Raw genomic sequence first — 25,484 nt, 5'->3', positions numbered from 1 at the left:
TGTTTCCCTATCTATTTGCCATGAAGGGATGGGACCAGATGCCATGATCTTAGTTTTCTGACTGTTGAATTTTAAGCCAACATGTATCCACAGCAGAAAGCAAAAGTGCCCAGGGCCCACGAAAGTCAGAATGCGGTCTTGCATGGGTGTGCACTAAACTTTCGAGTGAGGGGATACAGAAGCCTAAGCTGGAAGAGGGTGGCCAAATTCTGAAAAATATCACAAGTTCTCTCTCATTAAAAGTACCCCTCAAAGGGAGGCTGTAAGGGACAGAGGTGAAACTGAGCAGAAAGTGTAATTTCCTAGCTGCATGCTCTTGGACAAGCGACTTGCTCAGTCTGAGCCTCAGTTTTACCATCAGTAAAATGGTGATATGCACCTTCTGGGGCTGTTGGATAGGGACCTAGCGTGTTCACCGTTAGGTACGAATCGCTCAATACATACATGATGAATGAGTGCAGTAAACGTGTGCTTAGCATAGAGGCCGGTGTCCGGCAAGCGTCCATTAAGTGACAGTAAAAATAGTAAAAAATGCCCAGCGCAACATTCCTGGACCTGCAAGACCCAGAGGTACCTCAGGTCCCCCGCGAACCTGCGCAGCGGCTCCCCCAGGCGGGGAGGACACGAGACTGCGCTTGCGCCTGAGTGCTTTCCTCCGCCCCTTCTGGCGCGAGGACCCGTGGGGCGGGCTCGGCGGCGTCGCGACGAGTCCAGAGGGGAGGACTGAGGAAGGGGCGTGGCCACCGGCCGGGCCCGGCCACCCCCTTCCGGGCTCCGCCAGCTGCGCGCGCATCCGCCTCCCCCCTTCTTTTGTGGTCCGACCCATCGCGAGGGTGACAGGAAACCCTGTGCAGGGAGCGCCGCCATCTTGGACCAGCCCGAGGAAGATCCTGAGGGAGCCGCGGGAGCCGTCGCCGCTGCCACCGCCACTGCCGCCGGCGCGTCTGCAGCTGCTCGGCCTGCCCGCTGCCTGCCCGGGCCTCGGCCGGCCGCGCCCGCCCCTCTCCCGCTGCGCCCGCCCTCCTCTTCCTCGTCCTGACGCCCCCCTCCCGCCCGGAAAGCTGCCCAGCCACCAGCAACCCCCCAGGTAACCAGGCCTCCCGCCGGGGCCGGCCGGGCTCTCCTCGCCGGGCTCTCCCGGGGCAGCGCCGGGGGCACCGGCGGGCCGGGGGCGCGGGCGCGGGGCGGGCGGCGTCAGGCCGCAGCGAGCCCGCGGGCGGCTGGGGGCTCCGCGGCGCAGGGCCTGACAGGAGTCCGCGCGGGGGCGAGGCCGTCCCCGCCGGAGCCCCGCTCCTCCCCGCCCGGCGGCGGGCTCCGGGCGCGGCGTGGGGAAGGGTGGGTGCGGCGTCGCCTTCCCCGCCTCTCCGGCCGGCCTGGGCCGACCCGCGCCGCCCGCGGGCCCCCGTCTCCTTGCCGCCGCCGCCGACCTGCCCCCGCCGGGTCTGTCCGCTCGAGCCGCGCCGCCCCGCAGCCCGCGAGCCCCGGACGTGGCGACCCCTGGCCCGTAGGCCACGTCTGGCCCCGAGCACAAAAGCCGGGCGCCCGGAGCCCCGCCGGCGGCTTGGACCGACTCCGGCGTCCTTGCCGGTGGGGGTAGACCGGCGTGGCCTCGGGCTGGGCGGGGGTCTGGGGGTCCGTGCGGCGAGGTTCTGATTTGGGGGAAGCTCTGTGATGTCTGTGGCATCCTGTACGGTCTCGATCGTCGGTAGCGTGTGGAAATAACGAGGACAAAAAGTTTTTGGCCTTTCTAGAATTTAAGCAAAGAAGGCGGAGCCAAGTGTGTTTCGGTGGTGTGCTCTTGACTGTGTGCTAGACGCGGGTTTTAGGCATCTAGACCCGCGGGTTTAGCTTGCTTCCCGTTGCTCTGGGTGGTGAAGAGAGGATCTTCATCGGCCAGGTGAGGAAACAGGTGTGGAGGTGCGATGTGGCTGATTAACGATGGTGCACGCAAACTCAGGTGAGGCCAGGGGCACAGACGTGAGCACTGAACGTGGAGCTACAGTCTGATTCCTTTTTCCCTATGTTTGCGTTTGGATAACAGCTGACTTCTCCTTTATAACCCAAAGTCTGTCTGCCACTACACTGCTAGTTCACATTCTTGCAACCCCAGAGGATAGATGACAAGATTTCCGTTTTATGTTTGAGGAAGAAGTGAGTTCCCAGAGAGCAGATGCTTTCCTGGTGGTCCCACAGCAAGTGTCGAGAGTCCAGATTTGAAGCCCTGCAAAGTTGACTGCTCGCTTCGTCGCTGTCAGAACTGCCTAGTATTTCGGTGTGGTTGTCGAGGACAGATTTGACCTTGCAGTAACCCAGCTCCCACTCCCCCATTCCTCAAGACGTTGCAGAATTTTTCTTCAGTTTTTTGTTTACACCCATTTACTTGGTCATGCCTTTGAGACTTGTAGTGGCTAGGAGTTTTGGAGGGTTCCGGCTCCAGTACTGCCACTTCCTGGTGACTTCAAGCAAGTTCTTCACCTCTTCAGACTAAGGGTCCTTGTCCATTCAAGGGATAACTGTACCTACATTTTAGAGTTGTTGTGAAGATTTAAGTGGGGTTTAAAACCCTTAGCACATTGCTTGAAGTTTGGTCAGCCCCCATTGTCTCTGACAGTGCCAGGCTAGTGGTGAGTGTCTAAGATTTGTTGAGTGAGTGAGAGGAACATGGCTTTGGAGAGCTGTATCGTTAGACCTGAGCCTTAATCTTCGCTTTCCCTTTAGTAGTATATGACCATGGACGTATCTCCTCTTTGAGCTGGCTTCCTTATTTGTAAAGTGAGTTTTTAGAATTCGAGATTGCTTATAAAGTAGCTGACATATATTAGGCACTCAGTAAATGGCAGTTACTGTAAAGATGTAAAACTTTTAGAATTTTAATAACCTAAAAAATTCCCTTGGAATTAAAGCTACACTTAAAACCTTTTTTTTTTACATTTCATGTTAAACTTCATTGTTGTGCATACTGCAACCTCACAACAGAATATGGAGTGTTTTTACAACTGATTTTTATCAGTATTAAGTATCTTTGCATAATTTTAGTAAAATATTATACAATTAGAGGAAACTTTGTATAAGGCAAATAAGTTACTTTAAAACTAGGGCTACTGAGATATGTTTCATTTTTTAAAACTTGAGACTTTTTTTGTGACTAAGAGTGCTGTGCATTACTGGAGACAGCAGTGTACAGGTAGAGGTATCGAAGATCCTATGCTTTTAAGAAACTTCTGGACAGTTTTAAACATGTGCAGAATAGAGTAGTGTACTGAGCTTTCATATACCCATTATCCAGTGTCAACAGCGCTCAGTCTTATTTCATCCATATATACTTGTACCCTCTCCACCAAATCATTATTTTTAAAAAACTTTTTATTGGAGTATAGTTGGTTTACAATGTTGTATTAGTTTCTGCTGCACAGAAAAGTGAATCTGCTATACATACACATATATCCACTCTCTTATTTTTATTTTTTGTTTACTTTTTAAAATTCTGTTTTTGTTTTTGACTGAGCTGGGTGTTCGTTGGCATGCACAGACTTCTCATCGCAGCGGCTCCTCTTGTTGGGAAGCACAGGCTCTAGGGCACTCGGGCTCCGTAGCTGTGGCCTAGGGGCTCCGTAGCTGTGGCCTAGGGGCTCCGTAGCTGTGGCCTAGGGGCTCCGTAGCTGTGGCCTAGGGGCTCCGTAGTTGTGGTCTAGGGGCTCCGTAGTTGTGGTGTGTGGGCCTAGGTGCTCTCGAGTATGTGGGATCATCCCGGAACAGGGATCGTCGGACCAGTGTCCCCTGCGTTGGCGGGTGGATTCCTATCCATTGCGCCACCGGGAAAGTCCTTCCACTCTACTTTAGATTCTTTTCCATCTACCAGGTTATTTTGAAGCAAATCTCACACGTCCTTTCCTCAGTAAATTTTTCACTATTTCTGATCCTTTTAATTCTAAGTGCAGGGTGTTAGTTTTGTGTTTTCTCGTGAATACTTTCCTTCTGTGGACAGAGGTACAGTGTTACTTTATTTCCTGTTCACAGTGTGCCATCATAATTAGCTAAAAAATTTTGTCTTTCTCTTGACACATGGAGAAATCAACTTTTTTCTTACCACATTAATTTATAAAAAAGTGTGATATCAAATATCTTGTCAAAACTGAGGTGATTTTTAGGTGGCTCTTGGAGATGAGTGGGTTATTTTCAGAGGTTGCTTTAAGGTTGAGGACAGGAAATTGACCACATATTTTGATTAGTTTAATAGATTAACTCCCAAAGTTTTGTGTCCACTTCACTGACAGATCAGGTGCAGTCTTGTAAGTGCACCAAAGGGCTTCTCTTCTTGAGCTCCATGAAGTGAGAGCCCATATATAAATATATATATATGTATTTTTTGATCAATACTGTATTGTCAAAACCTAACATAATTTAAAAATTTTTATATTGGAATCACAAAAGCAGTTTATCTTGGTTCAGGTGTTTGTAACAGCATTTTTCATGTATAAAAAAGCCTCACTTAGTTTAGACTATAAGGGTCAGAATTTAAGTCACCCAGAATATGTTTATTTGGGGGTGCTTTTTTCCTTTGTTGTCTTGAATCGGTTACATAGAAATTACACAGCAACACCTTATGTCCTAAGAGTGGAATAAAATGCCGCGTAACAGCTGTGAAAGGATTAGACATGTAAGTTAATACAGCAAGGACTCAATAAGAAAATGAAAAACTATACTCCATTATTGGGGATTAGAGCTGTTTCTAGTTTTTATGTTTTTTGTTGTTTTTTGTTTTGTTTTTATTTTTGGCAGCACCAGGGGCCTTCTAGGATCTTAGCTCCCCCGACCAGGGATTGAACCTGGGCCCTCAGCAGTGAAAGCAGAGTCATCGCCACTGGATGGCCAGGGAGTCCCCCTTTTGTTTGTGTTTTGAATCTGATCACGAGTCACTTCATATGATGTTCCCCATTTTATTGGTAAATGTGGAAGTAATGTTGGAAATATCATGGCTGGGGTTTTTTTGTTTGTTCTTGTTTCACATTAGAATTACATGTAAAAATGCTTAGAATATTTTAACAGTCCTTTTTTTTTACTTTTAACATTTTAGGGTTTTACTGATGAATGTAGTGGACGCTTACAGTGTCCTCCCAGTGACTTATCAGGGCTCCCTGGTGGCTCAGAGGGTCTGCCTACAATGCAGGAGACCCGGGTTCGATCCCTGGGTTGGGAAGATCCCTTGGAGAAGGAAATGGCAACCCACTCCAGGATTCTTGCCCGGAAAGTCCCATGGACAGAGGAACCTGGAAGGCTACAGTCCATAGGGTTGCAAAGAGTTGGACACAACTGAGCAACTTCACTTTCTCTTTCTTAGTGATACGTAAAAAAAGTTAATAGTTCTCCCCTTCCTTTTTTCTCTTTCATTCCATGTGTTAATTTTTACAGTTTGGTGTGTATCCTTCTATGTTGTATACATATAGGATTGTGTGTGTATGTCTTTAAAAATGGGTATATGTTATCTCATGGAACTCTGCAGCATGGTGTTTGTTTGTTTTTTTTTTCACTTAAAATCGTGACTATGCTTCCAGGTTAATGCATATATCTAAATGGTTTTTCAATTAGATGTGTATCATTTCATAGTACCGATGTACTTTAGTAAAAATATTTTGGCACTTCAGACTCCCACAAACGCAGTATTTGAAAGTACCTACCTTCCTCTGTATTTGTACATTTCAAAACTTGCCATTTATATGTTTAGTTCTGTTTGGAACACTGTCTGATTCAGTAGATGGAGACAGTGTGATTCTATTTTGGCACAGCAGTGATTAGTGTTTAACATGTATTTAGTAACCGTTAGTAACCATTAGGTCTATATGTATTGGCCTTGAAATAGATCCATGCTGCTATGAAGTGAAAAAAAAAAAAAAGCACCTGTTGTAGAGTTTCATTCAGTAGCATACTCCATTTAAATATATTTCTTACCTTAATAGTGGTGTATGTTCATGTTCACAAGATGAGGTTGAGAAATCCTTTGCTAAAACAGTATTAATAAGGGAAGGTGTTCAGTCCTGTCCAGCTCTTTGCGACCCCATGGACTGTAGCTCACCAGGCCCCTCTGTCCATGGAATTCTCCAGGCAAGAATACTAGAGTGGGTAGCCATGCCATTCTCCAGGGGATCTTCCCAACCCAGGGATGGAACCCAGGGGTCCTGCATTGCAGGCAGCTTGTTTGCCACCTTAGCCCCCAGGGAAGCCCCAAGCATAGTTAAAAGGGGCCACGTGAACGTGGTTCTATTGCAAATACATAATTTTGAGTGAACTGTGTCAGTTACCTATGGGAATCTTTGAATCTTGTGTTAGTGGCTACAGAGCTTGACAGTTTTCGCTGCCTGTCTACTGGAATTAGTCAGTTAGAGTAGTTCTCCTTTACCTGTGCTTTTTAGGATTTTTATTGTAATTTTTAAGAAACTTAACCAGAAAATTGGGTGGTGAGGTGGAGAACAGGGTGCTGGCTTTCAGTCTGAAATAGTGATGATTCTCTTTTATTTATAAATAGCTTACTAATTAATGGTTGGAAATAAAATTTCAAAATCAGTCATCTCAGATATTAACAAATGCTTGTATGATTAATTAGCAAGTACACAAATTAGTACAACTAGAACTGGTTTATAATTTCATGATTAGCCTTTAGAGCATTTCAAGTAGAAACTGGGATTGTTAAGAGTCCACAGTTTTAATATTATAAAATGAAAGGAAGCATAGTATGTACAGCTGTAACTGAGTTAGAAGAAAGAAAAGATACAGCAACATCAGAGGAGAGCCAGGAGAGCAGCAGTCCTTTAAAGATGACTGATTACTTTCCCCCAAGTTTGAATGGGAAAAGAGAAGTTTAAAAGAGAAGTTAAAGACGAGTTAGAAGAGAGGAACCTGAAGGGAATGCAGCCCAAGAAGAAATTAATAGCCTTTAAATGTCACTTATTGTGAGAAATGATTCTGTTCCTTCTCTTCAAAATCTGGTGAATAATACAGACCAGTTTGAACCTCAGGACCAAGGTCATTCTTGTCTCTGGAAAAAAGGAATCAACCGTACTAATGTATGATGTTCAGAATCACAGTTACTCTAACTAGAAACACTTTCTTTTCTGAAGGAACTGGTCAAGGGAGTTTTCTGTGATGTGACTGATGATAAATGTTACAGCCTGTGCCAGTTCTGTTAAATGTAATTCATACAGCTAAGTAGGAAGACTATATTGTGTGAAATGATTGTCTGGTAATTGACTATAATTAACAGCTTTCTCTTCCCTAATAACAATAATTCATTTATTTTAAATATGTACTTTTTCTGCAAGTTAGATTTTATTAGTTACTGAGAAATTTTATTTGAAATGTAACATATAGTAAGCTGTTAATTTCAGTAAATGGGTTTCCCCAATCCTGTTAAGTATGTGACAGTTGGCTAGAACAGTAAAAACCAGATTAAAAAAATATTGGAAAATCAGTTCTTGTAAAAATGAGGTTAAACCTTCATATTTATAAAGAATTTTTATCTTCAGCTGAAAACTGCTTTGAGAATAAATTTTTTTTCTTTCAGTTTATTGGGGAATAAAGTTTATTGTAAGTTATTACCAGTTTTAGAATTCACCTCTTATTTCTCTAGGACCTAGCCCAGTGTCAGACACAGTCAAGGCATTCATTTGAATAAATCGGAGAGGTTTTTTTTAAAGTTATTAAAAGTAGGAGAGAAATTAGATTTCTTTAGGTTAAAGTCTTCTCTGGGGGTGAGAAATGAGCTGTGATCTTCAAACATATCTTGTAATACATAAACTTTCAAATTTTACAACCACGATATGTCATTTACTCCTGGAAAAATATATAGCAGACATTTGGTATATTGTTAACCTTCAAGTGCTATGTTAGGATCTGTATGAAATGATCAGTAATTGCCTTTTTAAAAAAATCTACAACAAAAGCAGTTTCATGTGGTTCTGTTTCTGACGTTTTGCTTAGAAATAATATGATTACTTTTTCTTTGGATGCTATAGAAATAATATGATTACTTTTTCTTTGGATGCTATGATTATTTCAAGTAGAGTGAAAAGGTTATTTTGTGTTTATAAGTTGGTGGTTACTTTTTATAACATTCTATTGTAAAATCAAAGTGTTCCAAACAAATAGATGATTAGACTTGATGAGTTACAGCGACGCAGACCTCAACAGGGGAGGAGGACTATTTATAATGATACTGTTTAAACTTAAATTTATAAAGATTTCCTTGATCAAAATTTTCCAGAGTAGTGTTTCTTATCTGGTATTTCCTAAAGTGAAATATTGGAATTGTTTTGATATATGTTCTGTTTCTGTGGATAATACAGGAGAGTGTTGAAGCAGTGTTCATCCAAGAGAATTTGTGTATTTGATTAATTTGGGGAATGCACTTTTTTCTGCTGTTGTGACCTACATTTTGCTGATAATCACTGTGGTTTGTTTTACGTATCTTCACAGGACACACAGCCTGGATAACTCGTGCACGCTTTTCCCTGAAGTAACTCGGTTTTCTTTGTTTCTAGTGCCGCCATGGCAACCGCCCCGTACAACTACTCGTACATCTTTAAATATATTATTATCGGTAAGCTTGTTTAGCTTACGCTCTTGTTCTCCAAAGGTTAAAATGCAAAATGTTTATATGCCAATACTTAACATAGTGCCCCAGGGGAAGTGAATTCTTGTCTTTTTCACTGCAAAATTAAAACTCCTTTGGTAGGATTTATTTTTCATCAATGATGTACCTGTTACCTTGTGACCCTGGATACAAAGCTGGCTACCTTTGAAGTGATGTTGTTTTTTCTTGAGGGCTACCTGAAAGTTAATACTGGGAGTGAGATTAATTTCCTAGGAGCATTGATACATTCCAAAAATATCATGAAATTTCTCAGAGCCCCCTGGATTCCAAAAATTGATAAAAATTCAGAATAATTGTGTAAGATACATGAAATATAATGGTAGTTTTTCTCTTAATCCACTTTCAAGAAGATTTGGCTCAAAGTAAGACAATGCTGTTTATCCATATGTAAGAGTAAGTTGAAATATACGTATTTTCCTATTAATTCTTCCCATTAGTTTGGTTTAATATTGAGCTTATGTGACTGTATTGTAATGCTTCCTTCACCTAAGGTTAAATTGCTATTAGTACAGTCAGAGATGATATCTGTTCTGTTAGGATTTTCATGTGACGCACATTCTCTTGTGAAAGTCTATAAGAAATATGAGATAACATGGGACCTAGTGAGTCAAATTCCAAAGCTGGTGATTTCTGCTTGCTATATGCTGCCCTGTTGGTCACTCCTAGGAGGTTCTGGCTTTTATGCGTTATGTGGGTTAAGGGAAAAAAACAAAGTTGCAATAGTTAAAAACACCATTATAGCAGTTTCTCTGTTAAAAAGCTTTTCCCAGCTGGTGTCTGTCTGTTGACATAATTCATAACCAGATTCTACCACCAGTGAAGGTTGGGAATAGTCAGTTTATATATCACAGTGAAAACCTGCCTTTAGGATCTTTTGAACTCATTATAAATTATGAAAATGTAAATCTTTGAAGTGCCCAGAGGTTTGTGATGGAATATGGTAAAAGAGGTATAGCAATCGTTGCATGTCATTATCAGAGAATAACGCTGGAACTCTTTTTTACCAGGGGACATGGGAGTGGGAAAGTCCTGCCTGCTTCACCAGTTCACAGAGAAGAAGTGTAAGTTCAGTGTGTAAGGCGGAGCATCGGCGGATTCCTACTGTCACTTTCTTGCCTTTAAAGTTATTTTCAGTATACTCTATGCAATAAAATATAACTTTTCCCTGTGTATATGTACTTTTGTCTTTAGGAAGTGATTTTTTTTTTAATAGGTACAGATGAAACATACTTGTATATATGGTGGTGTTTTTTTATGCCATATATAGTTTGATTGACTAGATTTTTGATGATATAAACTTCGGTTTTAAAAATATATACTATTAAAAAATAAAAATATACAGTTTCAAATTTAAATAATCTTTTTCTTGTTCTCTGACTTTCCATTATAGAAATTATCTTATTAAGGGAAATGTGCTCAGATACCATTTGCTAATAGCTAAATAATAGTAGATTGGAAATATTTAAAATGGAGTTCTTTCTGCATCCACGGCTGGTCATTTTAGAGTCAGTGCTACTTTGTCTTGTGTGGTAGGAGAAGGGCCATTTTATTTCATGTGACTGACAGGCTAAATATAGTTGAAATTGTTCCCAATAGTTAAAATTATTTCTGTGGCATTTTTTGGCTTAATGTAGCATTTTAGGAAGTGTTTAGCAGTCTGTGTGCTGTAGAGGAGTAACAGTGAATATAGGTTTTCAGTGGCCTAATTATAAAGGATTAATAGACTTGTCCTGTTGGATTAGACTTGCCAATATATAATTATAAATACATACTAAATTTCATGACCATCTTTGAAGTATTGATAACATTTTTTAGACTAAATACTAGTTTGACTGAAAACTCCTAGAGTCTTAAAACCATTAGTTTGTTATTAGGTAAGAAGTGTCAGAAGGCTAAATAGTATAATGTTGTTATGAAGTTTATTAAAATCCTTATTTTTAATTACCAGATTCTTTTAGCCCAGAGCAAATAGTAACCTGTGGGCCAAATCCAGGCACTGCTTGTTTTTAAAAGTGAAGTTTTCCTGGAATGCTGTCATGCCTATTCCATGTGTTGTCTGTGGCTGTTCTTGTGCTTTAGCAGAGTGGAGTCCTTGTAACAGAGGTCTTTTGGCAAAATGTGAACTATTTATTATTTGGTTCCTTGCAGAAATTTCTAAGCCTGTTCCAGTCACATCCCTGTGGCTCCTTACTTAAGGGTTTTTGCTGATGTTTTTCTTTCCATGCAAGCTTCACTCTGTTTATAGCCTATAAGCATTAATGAGTCCTTTGGCTGTCTAGTAGAATCATTTTCCCATTGATCTAAACTTGAAGCTTTCTGCAAGTTGGAATATTGTATTTCTTTTCTTCCCTAACAGTTATGGCTGACTGTCCTCACACAATTGGTGTTGAATTTGGTACAAGAATAATTGAAGTTAGTGGCCAAAAAATCAAATTGCAGATCTGGGATACAGCAGGACAGGAGAGGTTCAGAGCTGTCACACGAAGCTACTACAGAGGAGCCGCGGGAGCGCTGATGGTGTATGACATCACTAGGTGAGAGGTCAATAATTTCCAACCTTCATACTTGAGAAAGGACATCTACTTTAGGCCGTGTGATTTTTTTAAAAATTGTTCGGCATTCTATAGTTTGTAATTGTGTATCTGTTAAATGACTTATTATTTGGGTTTTAGGGTTTTTCTCTCTAAATTGCTGTGTGTGAGATTTGATAGGTTGATAACATGTTGATTTCCTCATCTGAAAGTGGGTAAGACTAAAGAAAACTTTAGGAGATGCTGGTGGAGCTAGTGAAAGAATACTCTTCTGAAAAGCAGTATTAGTTGAATTACTTGAGGTGAAATATTTCACACCAAATATTTTCACTTCAGTAGAAAGCAAGCAAATCTTTAAGAGTTACTCTATTCAGCCTCTTGCCTAGAGAATCCTATGGACGGAGGAGCCTGTTGGGCTGCCGTCCATAGGGTCGCACAGAGTCGGACACGACTGAAACGACTTAGCAGCAGCAGCAGTGTTAAAAGTTCACGTCTTCAAAATAAGGCCGAGCAAAGGAATTAAGTAGTTTTGCTAATCCAACGTGGTAGATTATAAAAAATTCTCATACTTGAATCTGAAATATTTATTAAAATTTTTTTGTGTCCTAAAATGGATTGAAGAAGCTCATGATACTCCATGCTGCAAGATTAAATTTATTTCAGCTCTGCTGTTTATGGAAACGCAAAAGAAATTGATGCAGCATAACAAAACTGGACCTTAAATGTTTAATTTGGGAAAATTGTGCCGCTTCATTAAACGCTGTGCTGTTTGTCTGCTGTAAGCTAGGAAATGAACTAGGCCACCTTCCGTATTAACGCAGAGTGTCTAAAGCAGAGTGACTCTTGCCTCGTCTTTGAGCGGGTGGGAGACTTTGCACGTGTGTTTCCTCCTGGGAAGTGCTTCACACTGCCCTCGAAGAGTCACACTGAGAAGTTCTGTAGTAAAGGGACTCTTTCCTGCTGCTGCTGTTGCTGCTAAGTCGCTTCAGTCGTAAGTTTGTTTAATTTGGTGTTTCCTAAGGTTATTTTCAGAGAAGGCAATGGCACCCCACTCCAGTACTCTTGCCTGGAAAATCCCATGGACGGAGGAGTCTGGTAGGCTGCAGTCCATGGGGTCACGACACTTTTCACTTTCATGCGTTGGAGAAGAAAATGGCAACTCACTCCAGTATCTTGCCTGGAGAATCCCAGGGACAGGGAGCCTGGTGGGCTGCCGTCTGTGGGGTCACACAGAGTCGGACACAACTGAAGCGACTTAGCAGCAGCAGTAGCAGCAAGGTTATTTTATTTATTTAGAATAAAGATAGTGGATGATTAAGATGATAGTGCTTGAAGTTTTACTAAATTTTCGAATTAGGTGGTCTCAGGGCAAAACAGAGGGAACAGCTTTAAGGCTCTTCACTGGAGCCAGGCAGCTGGTAAGTGGTTTTGTGGGAAGACAGGTAAAGCACCTGGCCATTTGTACAGACATCCTTCTGTGAGGGATGCATTCCTGAAGGCGCTGCATAGTGGAAAACTGCATTCATTATTAATAAAATTTAACTACGGTGATGTGTCCTTAAGTGTATCTATAGTATTGTAGATTGTTTTGCTTTTTCTTTGTGTGTTCTTTTTTTAATTCCAGCCGATTGAGACATGAGTGATAAGGCTTGTGCTTTTTAAAATTTATATTTGATCATTGTTTACTTGGACAAGTTGAAAACACTGGGAAAAAACTTTTTATGTGACTTTTTTGACATGTAGGTGGTGGTTTGTGTATAATATGATATAGCACAGTAAAAAGAAATTCTGAGTAAGGAATTCTCCGTTCTCTCTGGGAAAGGAGTATATCAGATTCTGTGTGAACACTGGCAGCTGGAGATGATGGAACATTATTCACTAGACTGAACTCGAGACACTTCAGGACACAGTGTCTGTGGAAGGCCTTGCACCTGCTCCGAAATCATTCCTGCCTCTTGATGGGGCTCTGTTGCCTCACCTGATAGATTAATGTTCTATGAGTCTGTATAAATTAGAAATATTTTTAACCATCAAAATTTAAAAAATTTTTTGACCTTTTTGGTAAAGTCTAACTAATACTAATAGTATATTATGTATTATTTTAAATTATTTGGATTTGTTTGCTATCTTTGGTCCTACTTGGCTATTGCAAAGGAGCCAGGAGATTTTAAACTCTCAGATTTGGAGGAAATGGAGAAATACGGCGTTCTGAGTCCCCAAATGATCTAGCTGCTGGTAAATGAGAGTGTACAGTTAGGATAAACTCACTCTCTGATATACCTGGGGACTTCAGTTTCTAGTCAAATATATTAATCTTCTTAAAGCCGATTTTTAAAATTCAGAGTTCAGAATTATTTTCCATCAATTTTTTATCTTGTTCTTGCTTGCTCATTGGTCTGTTTATGTTTTTAGATGTAAATAATTTACTCCTAACGTGTAAGCGATTAGCAAAGTTGTTGACTATTGAGTTGTTTATTTAAAACAAAAGGTTTGGCTAGATATTTGAAAAGTGTATGTTTACATTCCACAATTCTCTAGGGCAGCAATCTAGTCAAATCAAAAATACTTTTTAAGTATATGTTTAAAATATATTTGATGAAGTTTCTTTTTTTCCCTATTGAAATGGCAACGGTATGTGGCAGTCACAAAACGAAACTCTTAACTTTTGTAGGAGAAGCACATATAATCACCTGAGCAGCTGGCTGACGGACGCCAGGAACCTCACCAACCCAAACACTGTGAGTTAAACGACGTCTGCTGTACAAAACACTTAGGATCTAAGTTGACCCAGAAAACAAAGCCATTTGCTAAGTGGACTTTTTTTGTATTTGGGTACTAGGAACGAGAGAATCTTTATTCTTAAACTGAAGAAAACTTAGACCCTCTTTTCGAATATGGATTATGGCAGGTTTTGCGCTTACACTTGGTTTTTGTTCATATTTGTGGTTTAAGAAAGATGAAAGTTACAAGTGGGGTGGTGATCTCATGTCAGATGGAGACTATGAAATCTGAAACTTGCACTTCAATCTGCATTAATTTCGTAAAATGTTACCATTAGAGGAAGCTGGGCAAAGTGTACTAGGGATCTCTATAATTTCTTACTACATGAGTCTCAATAAAATTTCAAATAAAAATAAAAACAGTTCTGCATATTATAAAAAATTAGCCAGTCTGAAAAGATAGTTACTTATCTGAGATTTTAAAGACTAGCTACTATGGTAGGCTCTGCAGTATACAAAACAGAATGTGGGTCTTTGGCCAATGAAAGGTTATAGTCCAGCAGGGAGATCACCTGTGGGGAGATGGCTACTGGAAAGCAGAGTGAAGGCTGGACACAGCCTGGCTGGGGTAGCGCTTGCTGGTGGTGTGTTTAGGGGCAGCCAGTATGAACAGTGCCGTCTGGAGAAACCAGGTTGACAGAGGAGGTGGTGTTTGAGCTGGGACTTAGGAGTAAAAAGGTTTTGGTGGATTCTGTGGAGCGTATTCCAGAACAAGTGAGGAAAGGCCCTGAGCTGGGACTGACTGAGCTTTGTGAGAGTAAGGCCTGTGTCTGACTTAGCTTTGTACCCCAGAGCCTGGCAGTGGCCTGATTTAGTAAATATGTAATCAGTGGTAAGATTGGCTTTCATGAGGGAACAGCGACTCAATTATTTTAAGAGTCAGTTAACATGGTTTGCCTTTTATGCCAGGGACTGTGTCTGGAACTTTCCTATTCATTATCACAGTAAACCCACTGTAGGTATACATGCAAATCTATAGGTGAATGTTCATACAGCCTTGTTTGCAGTAGTCAAAAACTGGAAGCGACCTAGATGGCTGTCAGTAGGTAAACAGTGAAACAATTTGGTGCATCTGCTCTGGGGCATACTCTCCAGCCATACAAGGGAATCACCTGTAGATAAATAGATCTCATGGGTGTTGTGCTGAATGAAAACAGTCAGTCTCGAAAGAGTACATACTGTATGATTCCATTTATATAAAACATTCTCAAAAAGAAAAGTTACTGAGTTGGAGAGCAGGTTTGTGGTTGCCAGGGGTTAGTGACGGGGTGAAGGTGTGAGCTGACTGTGGAGAGGGCAGCGCAGCGTAGCCTGTTTTTAGTGAAGAAGCCAATCGTGGTGACACAGGTCTGTCCCTGCAGTAAAACTGCCCAGAACTACACGCAGGAGAACTGGGCGCTCAGTGAGGATGGCGGGTTCTGCCAGTGTCAGTTCCCTGGTGTTGAGTGTGCGCAGTGAGTGTGTAGGATCCTAGTATCGGGGACGCTTGGTGAAAGGGATATATAAGAGCTCTTCTCTTCAGTAAACTTCTGTGATTCTTTTGTTATGTTCAAGTAAAATATTAAAGACAGCAAGAAAACAATTTATTGTAGAGAGTCATTAGAGGAGCATAATAAAAAAAAATGAGCCATGTCCTTCTTGTTTCCTTTATGCCTCTTAAAATCTTACCAGATCTTATTATAGAAGAAAGAAAAACTCTCAAGGTCCAATGGAAACGTTGTGTTTTCTGTAACTTTGCCTTTGGTTTCTATGTGGAAGTTACGTGCTTTCTAATTTTGTTGATAGTGTATGTTGCACCTCTGTCTCGTTAGCATGCCACGTTATGCCTCCCCTCTCCTGAAGACGGGAAGCGTGGTTTGGAAATGCTTAAGGAATGGAGAGCAGGCAGTGTTGTCTCCGTTAAGCAAACATTTCTTACACTGAGTGCCTGTTATAATGGCCCTGTACTACTTAGCCATCGTGACTTTACCAACTTTGATTTTTTTAAAACCTTGATTTCATTTTTTAAGTGTTCTTGCCTTATTCTATACTGGATTGGTGGAGTGACCGTATGTGAAAATGTTTTCCCATCCTCAGTGGGCACTTGTCCACACTGATTGAAGAACGCTAAAGGTGGACATTTGGGTCAAAATAGTTACAGTTCATGGACACCATGTTTTGAAAGGACGGCCAGGGGCTGAAATTTCACATGAAAAGAAGTCAGTGGCGGACAGCCCTTTTAGTTGAAACCATCCGTTTCTGAAGTATCTCGATTTACCACATCAGTTTTGAAGGGGAACGTATTTTGCCTTCAGTTTGAACTCACTGTACATACGCTCTCCCACCCCCGCTGTCCCCCATCGTGGATGCATCATTGTCACCAGTTGCTACAGACCTGGCCCAGCCTGCGGATGGTGCAGGGGAGGGCAGGATTGGAAGGCCACAGTTTGGGTTTTCTGCCTGATTCTAATGTCTGCCTACCACAGACTCTGGAGTGATCTTTTAACAAGTCCTTATTTGCTTTATTTGAGTATTAATTTCCTTACTTGTAGCCTCAGAAGTTGAACTAGTAGTTTTAAAGCTTTCTGTGGATTCCAGGAACTTTAGAAAATCTAATGAAAGGCAGAAACCATCTCTTGCGCAGGCAGTGTCCTGGGAGACATCCTCTGCCCCTCTTCATAGTTACACCTTCACGATTCTGTAGCCATTGTCTGATGGGTAATTGGTAGTATTTAGTTTCTTTTTTAGACCTGCATGTTTTTTCCTCCAGATTTTTGGATTTTAGAGTTTTCACGTCTGATTTAAAGGTTGCTTTTGTGTAAGACGTCTCTCTTTCGGTTACAATCCAGGTGATAATCCTCATAGGGAATAAAGCAGATCTGGAGGCTCAGAGGGATGTGACGTATGAGGAAGCCAAACAGTTTGCTGAAGAAAATGGTGGGTTTCTTTTGAGACTTAATGGCTTTTTTGGGTCACACATGGGAGAATTTCTAAGGAGAAGTGGGGTTTTGACAGTGCAGATGATTGGACAGTTTTTTCTTTTTATTAAGTGCAAATTGCTCAAATCGAAGAATGAGGAAATAACAAAATGCATTTGTATTTGAGATTCATTTCGAGGGCAGTAGAATTATTTAATGACATAAAGATTCCCTCCATTTCAAACTCATAGTCTTTCATAAAATACTGTGGTGGTAGTACTGAAAGCTGATGGGAAAGTTTTACTCAGAAGTCACTGAAGAGAATGTCCTTGTGAGTTAATTTGAAATGTTCTTCATAGTCTGAATTTTATTTTTAGGTTTATTGTTCCTTGAAGCAAGTGCGAAAACGTAAGTATGACTAAAATTAGTAGATCATTTTTAATTATATTCAAATTTCTGAAAGTAGAACCATATATATATAAATGTATAATGTATCGATACATATAATGTATAATATGTAAATGTGTGATGCTTATGGCAGGGAAAACAGCAAAAATCCCTTTGCTTGTTTCACTTTTCAAAATAATGTTTTTTGTTACTTTCCCTAAAATATTATACCTTGATTATACCCATTGGTAATACAGGTTAATAAATGAAATTGTGTTAACACAAATTGTGTAAAGGCTTAACAGTGACCTTTACAACCAAGGCTGAATTTGGCATCTTGGACTCAAGGTTGTTCAACCTGTTGATTTAATACTTCTCATTTTAGTAAAAGCATGACTTTAGGAAATATTCAATGTCTTAAGAGGAATTAGAAGCATAATTAACATTTCTAATTGTTATTCCACGTCCATTATTGAACCCCAGCACTCCTATAAAATTTTCCACTCCTAAACAAAAAGTGTTTAGCCTCAATCTATACTGTTGGTGCTAAAAGGGCCAACATCAAACGTGAACATGGCTAAGTGTGGTAAGAACAGTACAGTTTATGCTTGGCTAATCAGGCCGTACAAGTCCTAGAATACTGTTTGGAGATAATTTTATCTCTGTTTAGAACACCCCTCATTGGGCTTCCCTGGTGGCTCAGACGGTAAAGCGTCTGTCTACAATGCGGGAGACCCGGTTTCAATCCCTGGGTTGGGAAGATCCCCTGGAGAAGGAAGTGGCAATCCACTCCAGTACTATTGCCTGGAAAATCCCATGGACAGAGGAGCCTGGTAGGCTACAGTCCATGGGGTCGCAAAGAGTTGGACACGACTGAGCGACTTCACTTCATTGGGCTTCCCTTGTGGCTCAGACGGTAAAGCGTCTGCCTGCAATGCGGGAGACTGGGGTTTGAGCCCTGGGTCGGAAGTTCCCCTGGAGAAGGAAATGGCAACCCACTCCAGTACTCTTGCCTGGAAAATCCCATGGACGGAGGAGCCCAGTAGGCTATAGTCCATGGGGTCGCAGAGTTGGACACGACTGAGCGACTTGACTTCACAGAAGAACAGTACAGTTTATGCTTGGCTAATCAGGCCATACAAGTCCTGGAATACTGTTTGGAGATAATTCTATCTCTGTGTAGAACACCCCCCATTATGGCCTGCTTAATTATTGTTATATATTACTATATAGCATTTTAATGATTAGAGCACTGTACAGTTTCAGATAGGTTTGCACAAAGAGCTCTTGGTATTGTTTGTACACTTTCCACAGAAAGTATTCCCCATGCTGTTCTCTTAGCTCAGTAATCCCTTATTAGATGACAGTGGCTGAGTTGAAGACATCATGGCAGTTGACTAAAGGTTAGCAAAAGGTCAGTGTGTAATGTCTTACATTTTGTAGAAAGCTATGGTTTGCCAATAAAGTTGTCGATTGCCTCTTAGGGGAGAGAACGTAGAAGATGCTTTCCTTGAGGCTGCCAAGAAGATCTATCAGAACATTCAGGATGGAAGCTTGGATCTGAATGCCGCCGAGTCTGGTGTACAGCACAAACCTTCAGCCCCACAGGGGGGCCGGCTAACCAGCGAGCCCCAGCCCCAGAGGGAAGGCTGCGGCTGCTAGTGACCTCCTCGCCGTGGCTCTCACTCGACCTTTCACCTCTGTCTGTTGGAAGCAGTACTTTTTACTGCCTCACTGTCTTCTGTACATCTTACTGGGTTTAATTAAAAAGAAAAAAACAACTCTGTTGTAAAAACAGTTTAACACAATACTAAACTGCTAAACAATTAGATGTAATCAGGTTATCAAAGGCAAGTAGAGTAATAAATCTCTCCTGCATGGTAAATCGAGACTTTTTCCCCCTGACTGTCCTCCTGATAGGTATGTCACCAGTCCATGACTTACACGGAGCACTGATGCTGGACTTGATTGTTTTACCCCCCCGCCCTTTTTGGCAAGGCTTTGTCTCATTGTACGGTTTAATTTGATGATATCTTAAGCTTTCTTCCCATCTTTAACTGTTCAGGTATGTCTGTTGTAACCCATAAATTTATTGCTGTGAAATGACTTCTGATGATAGAGAAAGCGTTCTTCAAAGCCTTTTGTTTTTGTCGGATAAATTCCCTGTTGTGTGGGTGGCATTTTTCTTAAGGCGGTTTGCTTCTGTCTTAGCCTTGCGCAGGGGAAATATCCATTTATCTTTTTTCTTATGCTTAATTAATAGCTTTATCCTTTTTTTTTTACACCATTTTATCTTTTTCTCTTTAGCAGAAAGTAAATATGTATAAAATTTGAAGGAACCGAACTAACAATACATTCTGTGTATATTATTTTAATGAAGAAAATAAATTGATTACTGGCCTTGGAACAGTATAAAATACCAGTTTGTACAGTAGGACCTATATGTGACCCATGTTACCCCCTTCCATTTCACACGAGGAAATAGACACAACTTCTGTTCACATGATATACTGGCTCCACCCTTTGGTGCTGGCAGTGTTTGGGGACGTTATGCTGGAAAGAGCTCCTGGCGTCAGAGGATTAACACTAGCAGATTCTGCTCCATCTTTGCACTGCGGCTTCCCTGCTGGTTTTCTTAACTGTTCTCGTGCAGTCAACAATGTGCTAACCTGCTTTTCTCTTTCTGTAAACATTTTGCATCACAGGCTGCATTTCTTGCCTTACTGTATAGAAGAAGAAAAAAGGCTGGGTTTCTTATTGCACATTTTAAGCTTTTATACCTGTATCTCGGAATGGTGAGATTCTGAACCAGACAGCCAGAACTGCAGGTCTGCTGTTAAGGGATTTTAAACAGTGCATTTTTAACACTACAGTGAAATAATTTAAGATACCCCTTGCATTCTTAGTGTATTTATGTCGTGTTGGCATAAATTGTCTGTGAAGGGGAAAGTGTTTCTCATGGTGTTGCAGCCTTTGTGCTGATAGAAAGTAAGTGACTACTTTGGACTAGGCGGTGTGGCCACTGAATACTGCATTGCAAGGAAACGATCTCATGTCTGTAGACAGCAAACTTAGATGTTTTACCAAGCTCTCTACTTCTGTTGATTGATTCCTAATTGAGTTTATGGTTCAGGCTGGGAATTGAGAAGTTATTTGAAGTAGGATAGGTAAAACCTCAGTATGTTATATAAAATGCACCCTCAGCTCAACTGCTGTGTTTAAAATACACATTTAAAATCCCTATTTACAGACACTAAAGTAAAAAATACTGCTTTCTGGGTTGTAAACACGTGATAGTACCAGAGTATTGTATAGTCAATGTTAAATAAAAGCCAAAACTGGAATGTGCAGAAAATAGGATTTGGTTAATTTGTGGACTCATCTTTATTTTTGTCTTTGTTTAACTTTTTTAAAAAACAAGATACCTGGAGTGTATCGGGAATGTGCTGTTAAGGACGCACAGTGATCCGTTTCGCTTACACTGTTGGATCACAAGGGGCTCACCCAGGGACCATGACCTGCTGGTGTGTGTGTATATATTCACAAAAACAAAACCACCCGCCCGCCCGCCGGGGTGCAGGGCAGCCATCACAGACGGAAGCCTGTGGCGTGTTCAGGTGCACACCCTGGTTCGCAGAGTTTGTCACAGTGGGTCTTACCTGATCTGTGACAGGATTTACTCAGACTGCTGTACTCTTCATTTGATGTAACAAAATGCTATTAATCTAAATATTTGTAAATAAAGTACCTGTATCTAGATTAAAGTAAAATTGTTTGCCTTATTTTCTAAATTATACCAGGATTTCATATTTTCTTCAGGCAAATAGCTGTTTGGCATTAAGTTGCCAGTTTTTACTGCAGCACTTGCCCTTAATTGTTTAAAAAGAGACGTCTGCGTCAGTAGCACATAAATCCACGTCACTCGGTAACGGAGCTCCAGTCCGACCCGTGCATTCAGATCACACTCTCGGGTGGTGTCTGGCCTCCTCCAGTGTGAGACCAGCACGTCTGGTGGCAGACACTGTTCTCCCTTGCTGCCTGGGACCAGGTTCTGTTACTTGCATGTGTAATCCCCTGTAATAAACTTGGGTGCTCCGAGAGAGAGAGAGGCAGACTGTTGTAAACATCTGTGTGCCAGATATTGGGCAAGTACACCTTGGGGAGAATGTGAAATTCTTTTAATTTTTAATCCATGGAGAGCTTATTACTTGTGTGGTCACCTGCTTTTCTGGGTTCCTTGTTGCCCTTGCACCTATGAGGCCCTCCTGAGTAGTAATTGGTGCTCAGTACTCTATGCGTTAGACATTCCAGTATGATGTTCAAGTATTTTTCATGGACAATAAAGTGTTTGATGCAGTGATTTTGATTTTTTTTTGGGGGGGGCGGGGTGGTGGCTGGTGATTTTTACATAATCATAGTTGGAGGGAGTAGTTTCTTTGGAAAGACGTCTTTTGAGACCAGGTGTTTGGTTTCATACACAAATCACCTTCTAAATCAATAAGACTCTAGTTTCGGGAAGTTCTCCACACCCCTGTTTTAAGTGTGCTCTCTTGGCTCAGAGGTTAAAGAGTCTGCCTCCAACACGGGAGGCCCGGGTTCGATCCCTGGCTTGGGAAGATCCCCTGGAGAAGGAAATGGCAATCCACTCCAGTATTCTTGCCTGGAGAATCCCATGGACAGAGGAGCCTGGTAGGCCACAGTCCACGAGGTCGCAAAGAGTCGGACATGACTGAGCGACTTCGCTTTCACTTTTCTTATAAACGTGTGGCTCAGTTCGCAACCTTAACGGAAGACAAATGATTCCTGTTCATGTGGCAGTTTAGGAAGAAAGTATTTTACCCTCATTCAGTACATGGACAGACCAGGAAACTGTCCTTGAAGGATTTCAATAATTGTTGAATAGGCCAGGCTTTTAAGCATTTTGCCAAGACTTGTGAAAATGAAACAATGTAAGTAAAAAAGACACTTATCAAATCAACTTTACATTGGAAGTAGATGTTTTCTAGAACTTACTGGGTGTTAGTTTTATGCCATTTTCACTGTCTTTAATCATATTTATCCCATGTCAGTGCCTATCCCAGATCTTAATGGTCCAGCTCTAGGCAAACTTAGGAATATAAACCTCAGCAGGTAGTCAGAGAATACTGCTATACTATCTATAGTAACATGGTATATAATACCTATTCTGGTTCAAAAGCTGTCTAGGAACCTACAAAATAGTTCCTGGGAATATTTTAAAACAACCCTAAAGTCTGAACACAGTTTGAATTTACCGCTGAGTTGGATTCTCCAAGGGCTTCCCAGGTGGATTAGTGGTAAGGAATCTAGCCGCCAGAGCAAGAGACACGGGTTCGATCCCTGGGTTAGGAAGATCCCCTGGAAGAGGAAATGGCAACCCACTCCGGCATTCTTGTCCGAATAACCAAATGGACAGAAGAGCCTGGTGGGTTGCAGTCCGTGGGGGTCACAAAGGGTCAGACGTGACTGAACGACTAAAGATGCACGTGGATTTCCCAAAATTCTAATTTTGCACCAAAGAATGTTTCTCGCTGAGGAAAGGCATCTGAAGTATGTATTATGGTTTTATGACAGGCATTTTCAAATCACTGATGGATACAACATACTTCAACCTGCAGACAGAGATGGAAAGCCATCTCAAAGATTTGACATTCTCTTGGAATTAGGGTAAAAAATATATAGCTTTACTGTAGATGTGTGAAATGTAAAGTCAGATGTCAGACCCACATTTTATCTTTTATTTTCATATGAAAATAAGATTTTAAACAAAATCCAAAAATAACTTCTGGCACTATAAATAAAGAGGAGCCTAAGTATGTTGTTCTTAGCATTTCTAACTGCAGATTTTACCAGTTCATAGATTCAGATCAGCACTGGTTTCATCATAATGCATTTCAAAGGTTTAAAAAAGAAAACCCTCAGCCATATACGACCCTGGTTCAAATAGCATACAATATTCCCGTGTGTGCAGGGGACTTCCAAACCGCTGACAGCCGCCGCAGCAGTGGGATGAACCGCGGTGGGGTTTCAGCGTCTGGACTGACTGGCTCTCGACAAAAGCCAAGTGACGTTCCAGTGAAGTCAGTGAGGTGGTGGAGCAGGTTATTTCCTCATATTTAGGCGAGAGCGTCTTCCTCCATCTGCCTGAGCCACTCGTCCTACAGCAGGATGGGAAAGGACTGAGGGCGAATTCCTGCAACAGTAAAAACAGGTTTTAGCTAAATTCACAGAACTAGATGATAGCATCATGGCGAACAGGTAAATATATTTGAGTACTTCTTTGGAAAATTGTTTTAAGATGACCCATCATACAAATTACCCAGGATAAAAGTAAGACGGTTACTTTTCTTAAGACTGTATGATAAGCTACAATTCAACATCTGCCGATTGAAAGTGCTAGTTACTTATAAATAAAAGAACTTTCTGTAACATGTACCCTGTGAGCAGGAAGCTGAGGACAGCATCAGTGTCGGTAACTGTCCACTGACTGTGATGGACCTTGGAGAACTTGATGGAAGGAGCTCTGGAAAGAAGATAAAGCGTTCAGCTCGGAAGCCAGACCCCTAACTCCAACCTAGTTCAGATTTTCATCCCACATAACAATAGATTGAGACTCCGGAACCCAACATACTTCTGACAAAACCCTCTCTACGTGCTGTGGCTCTCCCGCCGCCTCCGTTGCCCTCCTGGGCCTGGGGCGCTGCGGGTCTCTGGCGGCCACGGGAGCTGAAGACTTCAGCTGGCGCCCACACCCCTGCGTGCCTGTCTCCCACTCTTCGGGGCTCACCTCCGGAGTCGCCATCTCTACAAAGCTCTGTGCCTCTGACACTCGCCCTCACGGCCTGCCCTGAGGCCCATGACGGTCCTGGCCTGTATCTGACTTGGGTCCTACCGTGGAAGATTTAAGGTGATCGCATTCACATCTTGGCTCTGCTGCTAATGAGCAAGCTGTGTGTCTATTAAAGATGCAAACTGGCCTTGGATGTTCTTGGGCTCACACGCAACACACTGCTCTGCGGTAAAGAGAGATCAGCGTCTAAATCCTGGTTTCGTGTTTTGCTGTGACCGTGACATCATTTTTTGTTTTCTACAGTTTATTCATAGAGAAGGATAAATCCTGGCTCCCAGGATGTAAGGGAGGCGATGCACGCAGTGCTCAGTGCGCACACGCTGCGTGCTGAGTCGCGTCAGTCATGTCTGACTCTCTGACCGTATGGACTGTAGCCCGCCAGGCTCCTCTGTCCCTGGGATTCTCCAGACAAGAATACTGGAGTGGGTTGCCATGCTTTCCTCCAGGGGATCTTCCTGACCAGGGATCGAACCCCCAAGTCCCACATCGCAGGCAGATTCTTTACCGCTGAGCCACCACACCCCCACACTAGGCATGCAACATGGTAGCTATTATCTGACAGGAATACTGTCTTCTTATTTACGGATTCCATTAATATATTTTATGTTCCTTCTAAATAATTACTAACCTCATCTAGGTCTCACACAGAAAACGTGAAAGCCAGTGCTGTGGTTTTTTAAACAGATTCTGAATTAAGAGTTCAAACTGTGTTCAAACTTCACTTAGGACTAACAATTGGCACAATCACCTTTCCCAAGTGGACAGACTAAACTGGGACACAAGTTGGCTTCAGAGGTCTCAACTCTTCTATTTTTGACTGTGCCACATGGCTTATGGGATTTTAGCTCCCCAGTGAGAGGCAGACCGGGCCCTCAGTGGTGAAAACACAGAATCCTTAACCACTAGACCAGCAGGGAATTACCTAAACTCGTTATATTTACCAAATAGATGATAAGGAAATCCAAACAGTGGAAAGCCTTCATAGGAGAATTAACTATGTCCCTGTTTCCTAGTTGATTTCCTAAATCATCAGCTTATCCTCTTTACACATTTACTACCAACCAATTGATTCCAGTTTTCCCAGGGGGACCATGAAAACTTTTGTGAGTCTTCCCTAAGACAAGTTTCCCCGAGATCTGAAGGTGACATTCGTGTCCTTCCACCTTCAAATCTTGGGGAAACTCATGCCCTTTCGGCTTCCCTGGAGCTCAGCTGGTAAAGAATCTGCCTGCAATGCAGGAGACCCCGATTCGATTCCTGGGTTGGGAAGACCCTCTGGAGAAGGGATAGGCTACCCACTCCAGTATTCTTGGGCTTCCTTGCTGGCTGAGCTGGTAAAGAATTCGCCTGCAATGTGGGAGACCTGGCTTCAATCCC

At 42.0% G+C, this 25,484-nt stretch overlaps 2 protein-coding genes across 2 annotated transcripts in view; one reads left to right on the top strand and one right to left on the bottom strand.

Annotated features, from left to right (window-relative positions):
- Positions 1-1,016: 1,016 nt before the first annotated feature.
- On the top strand, positions 1,017-21,488 carry RAB14 (RAB14, member RAS oncogene family). Its single transcript, XM_068973689.1, has 8 exons — positions 1,017-1,087; positions 8,532-8,590; positions 9,652-9,705; positions 11,001-11,178; positions 13,847-13,913; positions 16,784-16,871; positions 17,230-17,260; positions 18,724-21,488. Exons 2-8 carry the CDS (start codon positions 8,539-8,541, stop codon positions 18,899-18,901), a joined length of 648 nt encoding a protein of 215 aa, XP_068829790.1. The 5' UTR covers positions 1,017-1,087; positions 8,532-8,538; the 3' UTR covers positions 18,902-21,488.
- A 1,633-nt stretch (positions 21,489-23,121) lies between these two features.
- The window catches only part of CNTRL (centriolin), an 83,459-nt gene continuing 81,096 nt past the window's right edge, over positions 23,122-25,484 (bottom strand). Inside the window, exons 42-43 of the mRNA XM_068973845.1 lie at positions 23,694-23,780; positions 23,122-23,450 (exon numbers count right to left, since the gene is read on the bottom strand). Coding sequence (XP_068829946.1) covers positions 23,721-23,780 — 60 coding nt within the window. The 3' untranslated portion in view covers positions 23,122-23,450; positions 23,694-23,720. The remainder of the gene's footprint in view (positions 23,451-23,693; positions 23,781-25,484) is intronic.

The sequence above is a fragment of the Capricornis sumatraensis genome, chromosome 6, assembly GCF_032405125.1.
Source record: "Capricornis sumatraensis isolate serow.1 chromosome 6, serow.2, whole genome shotgun sequence".
Classification (NCBI taxonomy): domain Eukaryota; kingdom Metazoa; phylum Chordata; class Mammalia; order Artiodactyla; family Bovidae; genus Capricornis; species Capricornis sumatraensis.
This window is presented reverse-complemented; position numbering and strand designations above follow the sequence as displayed.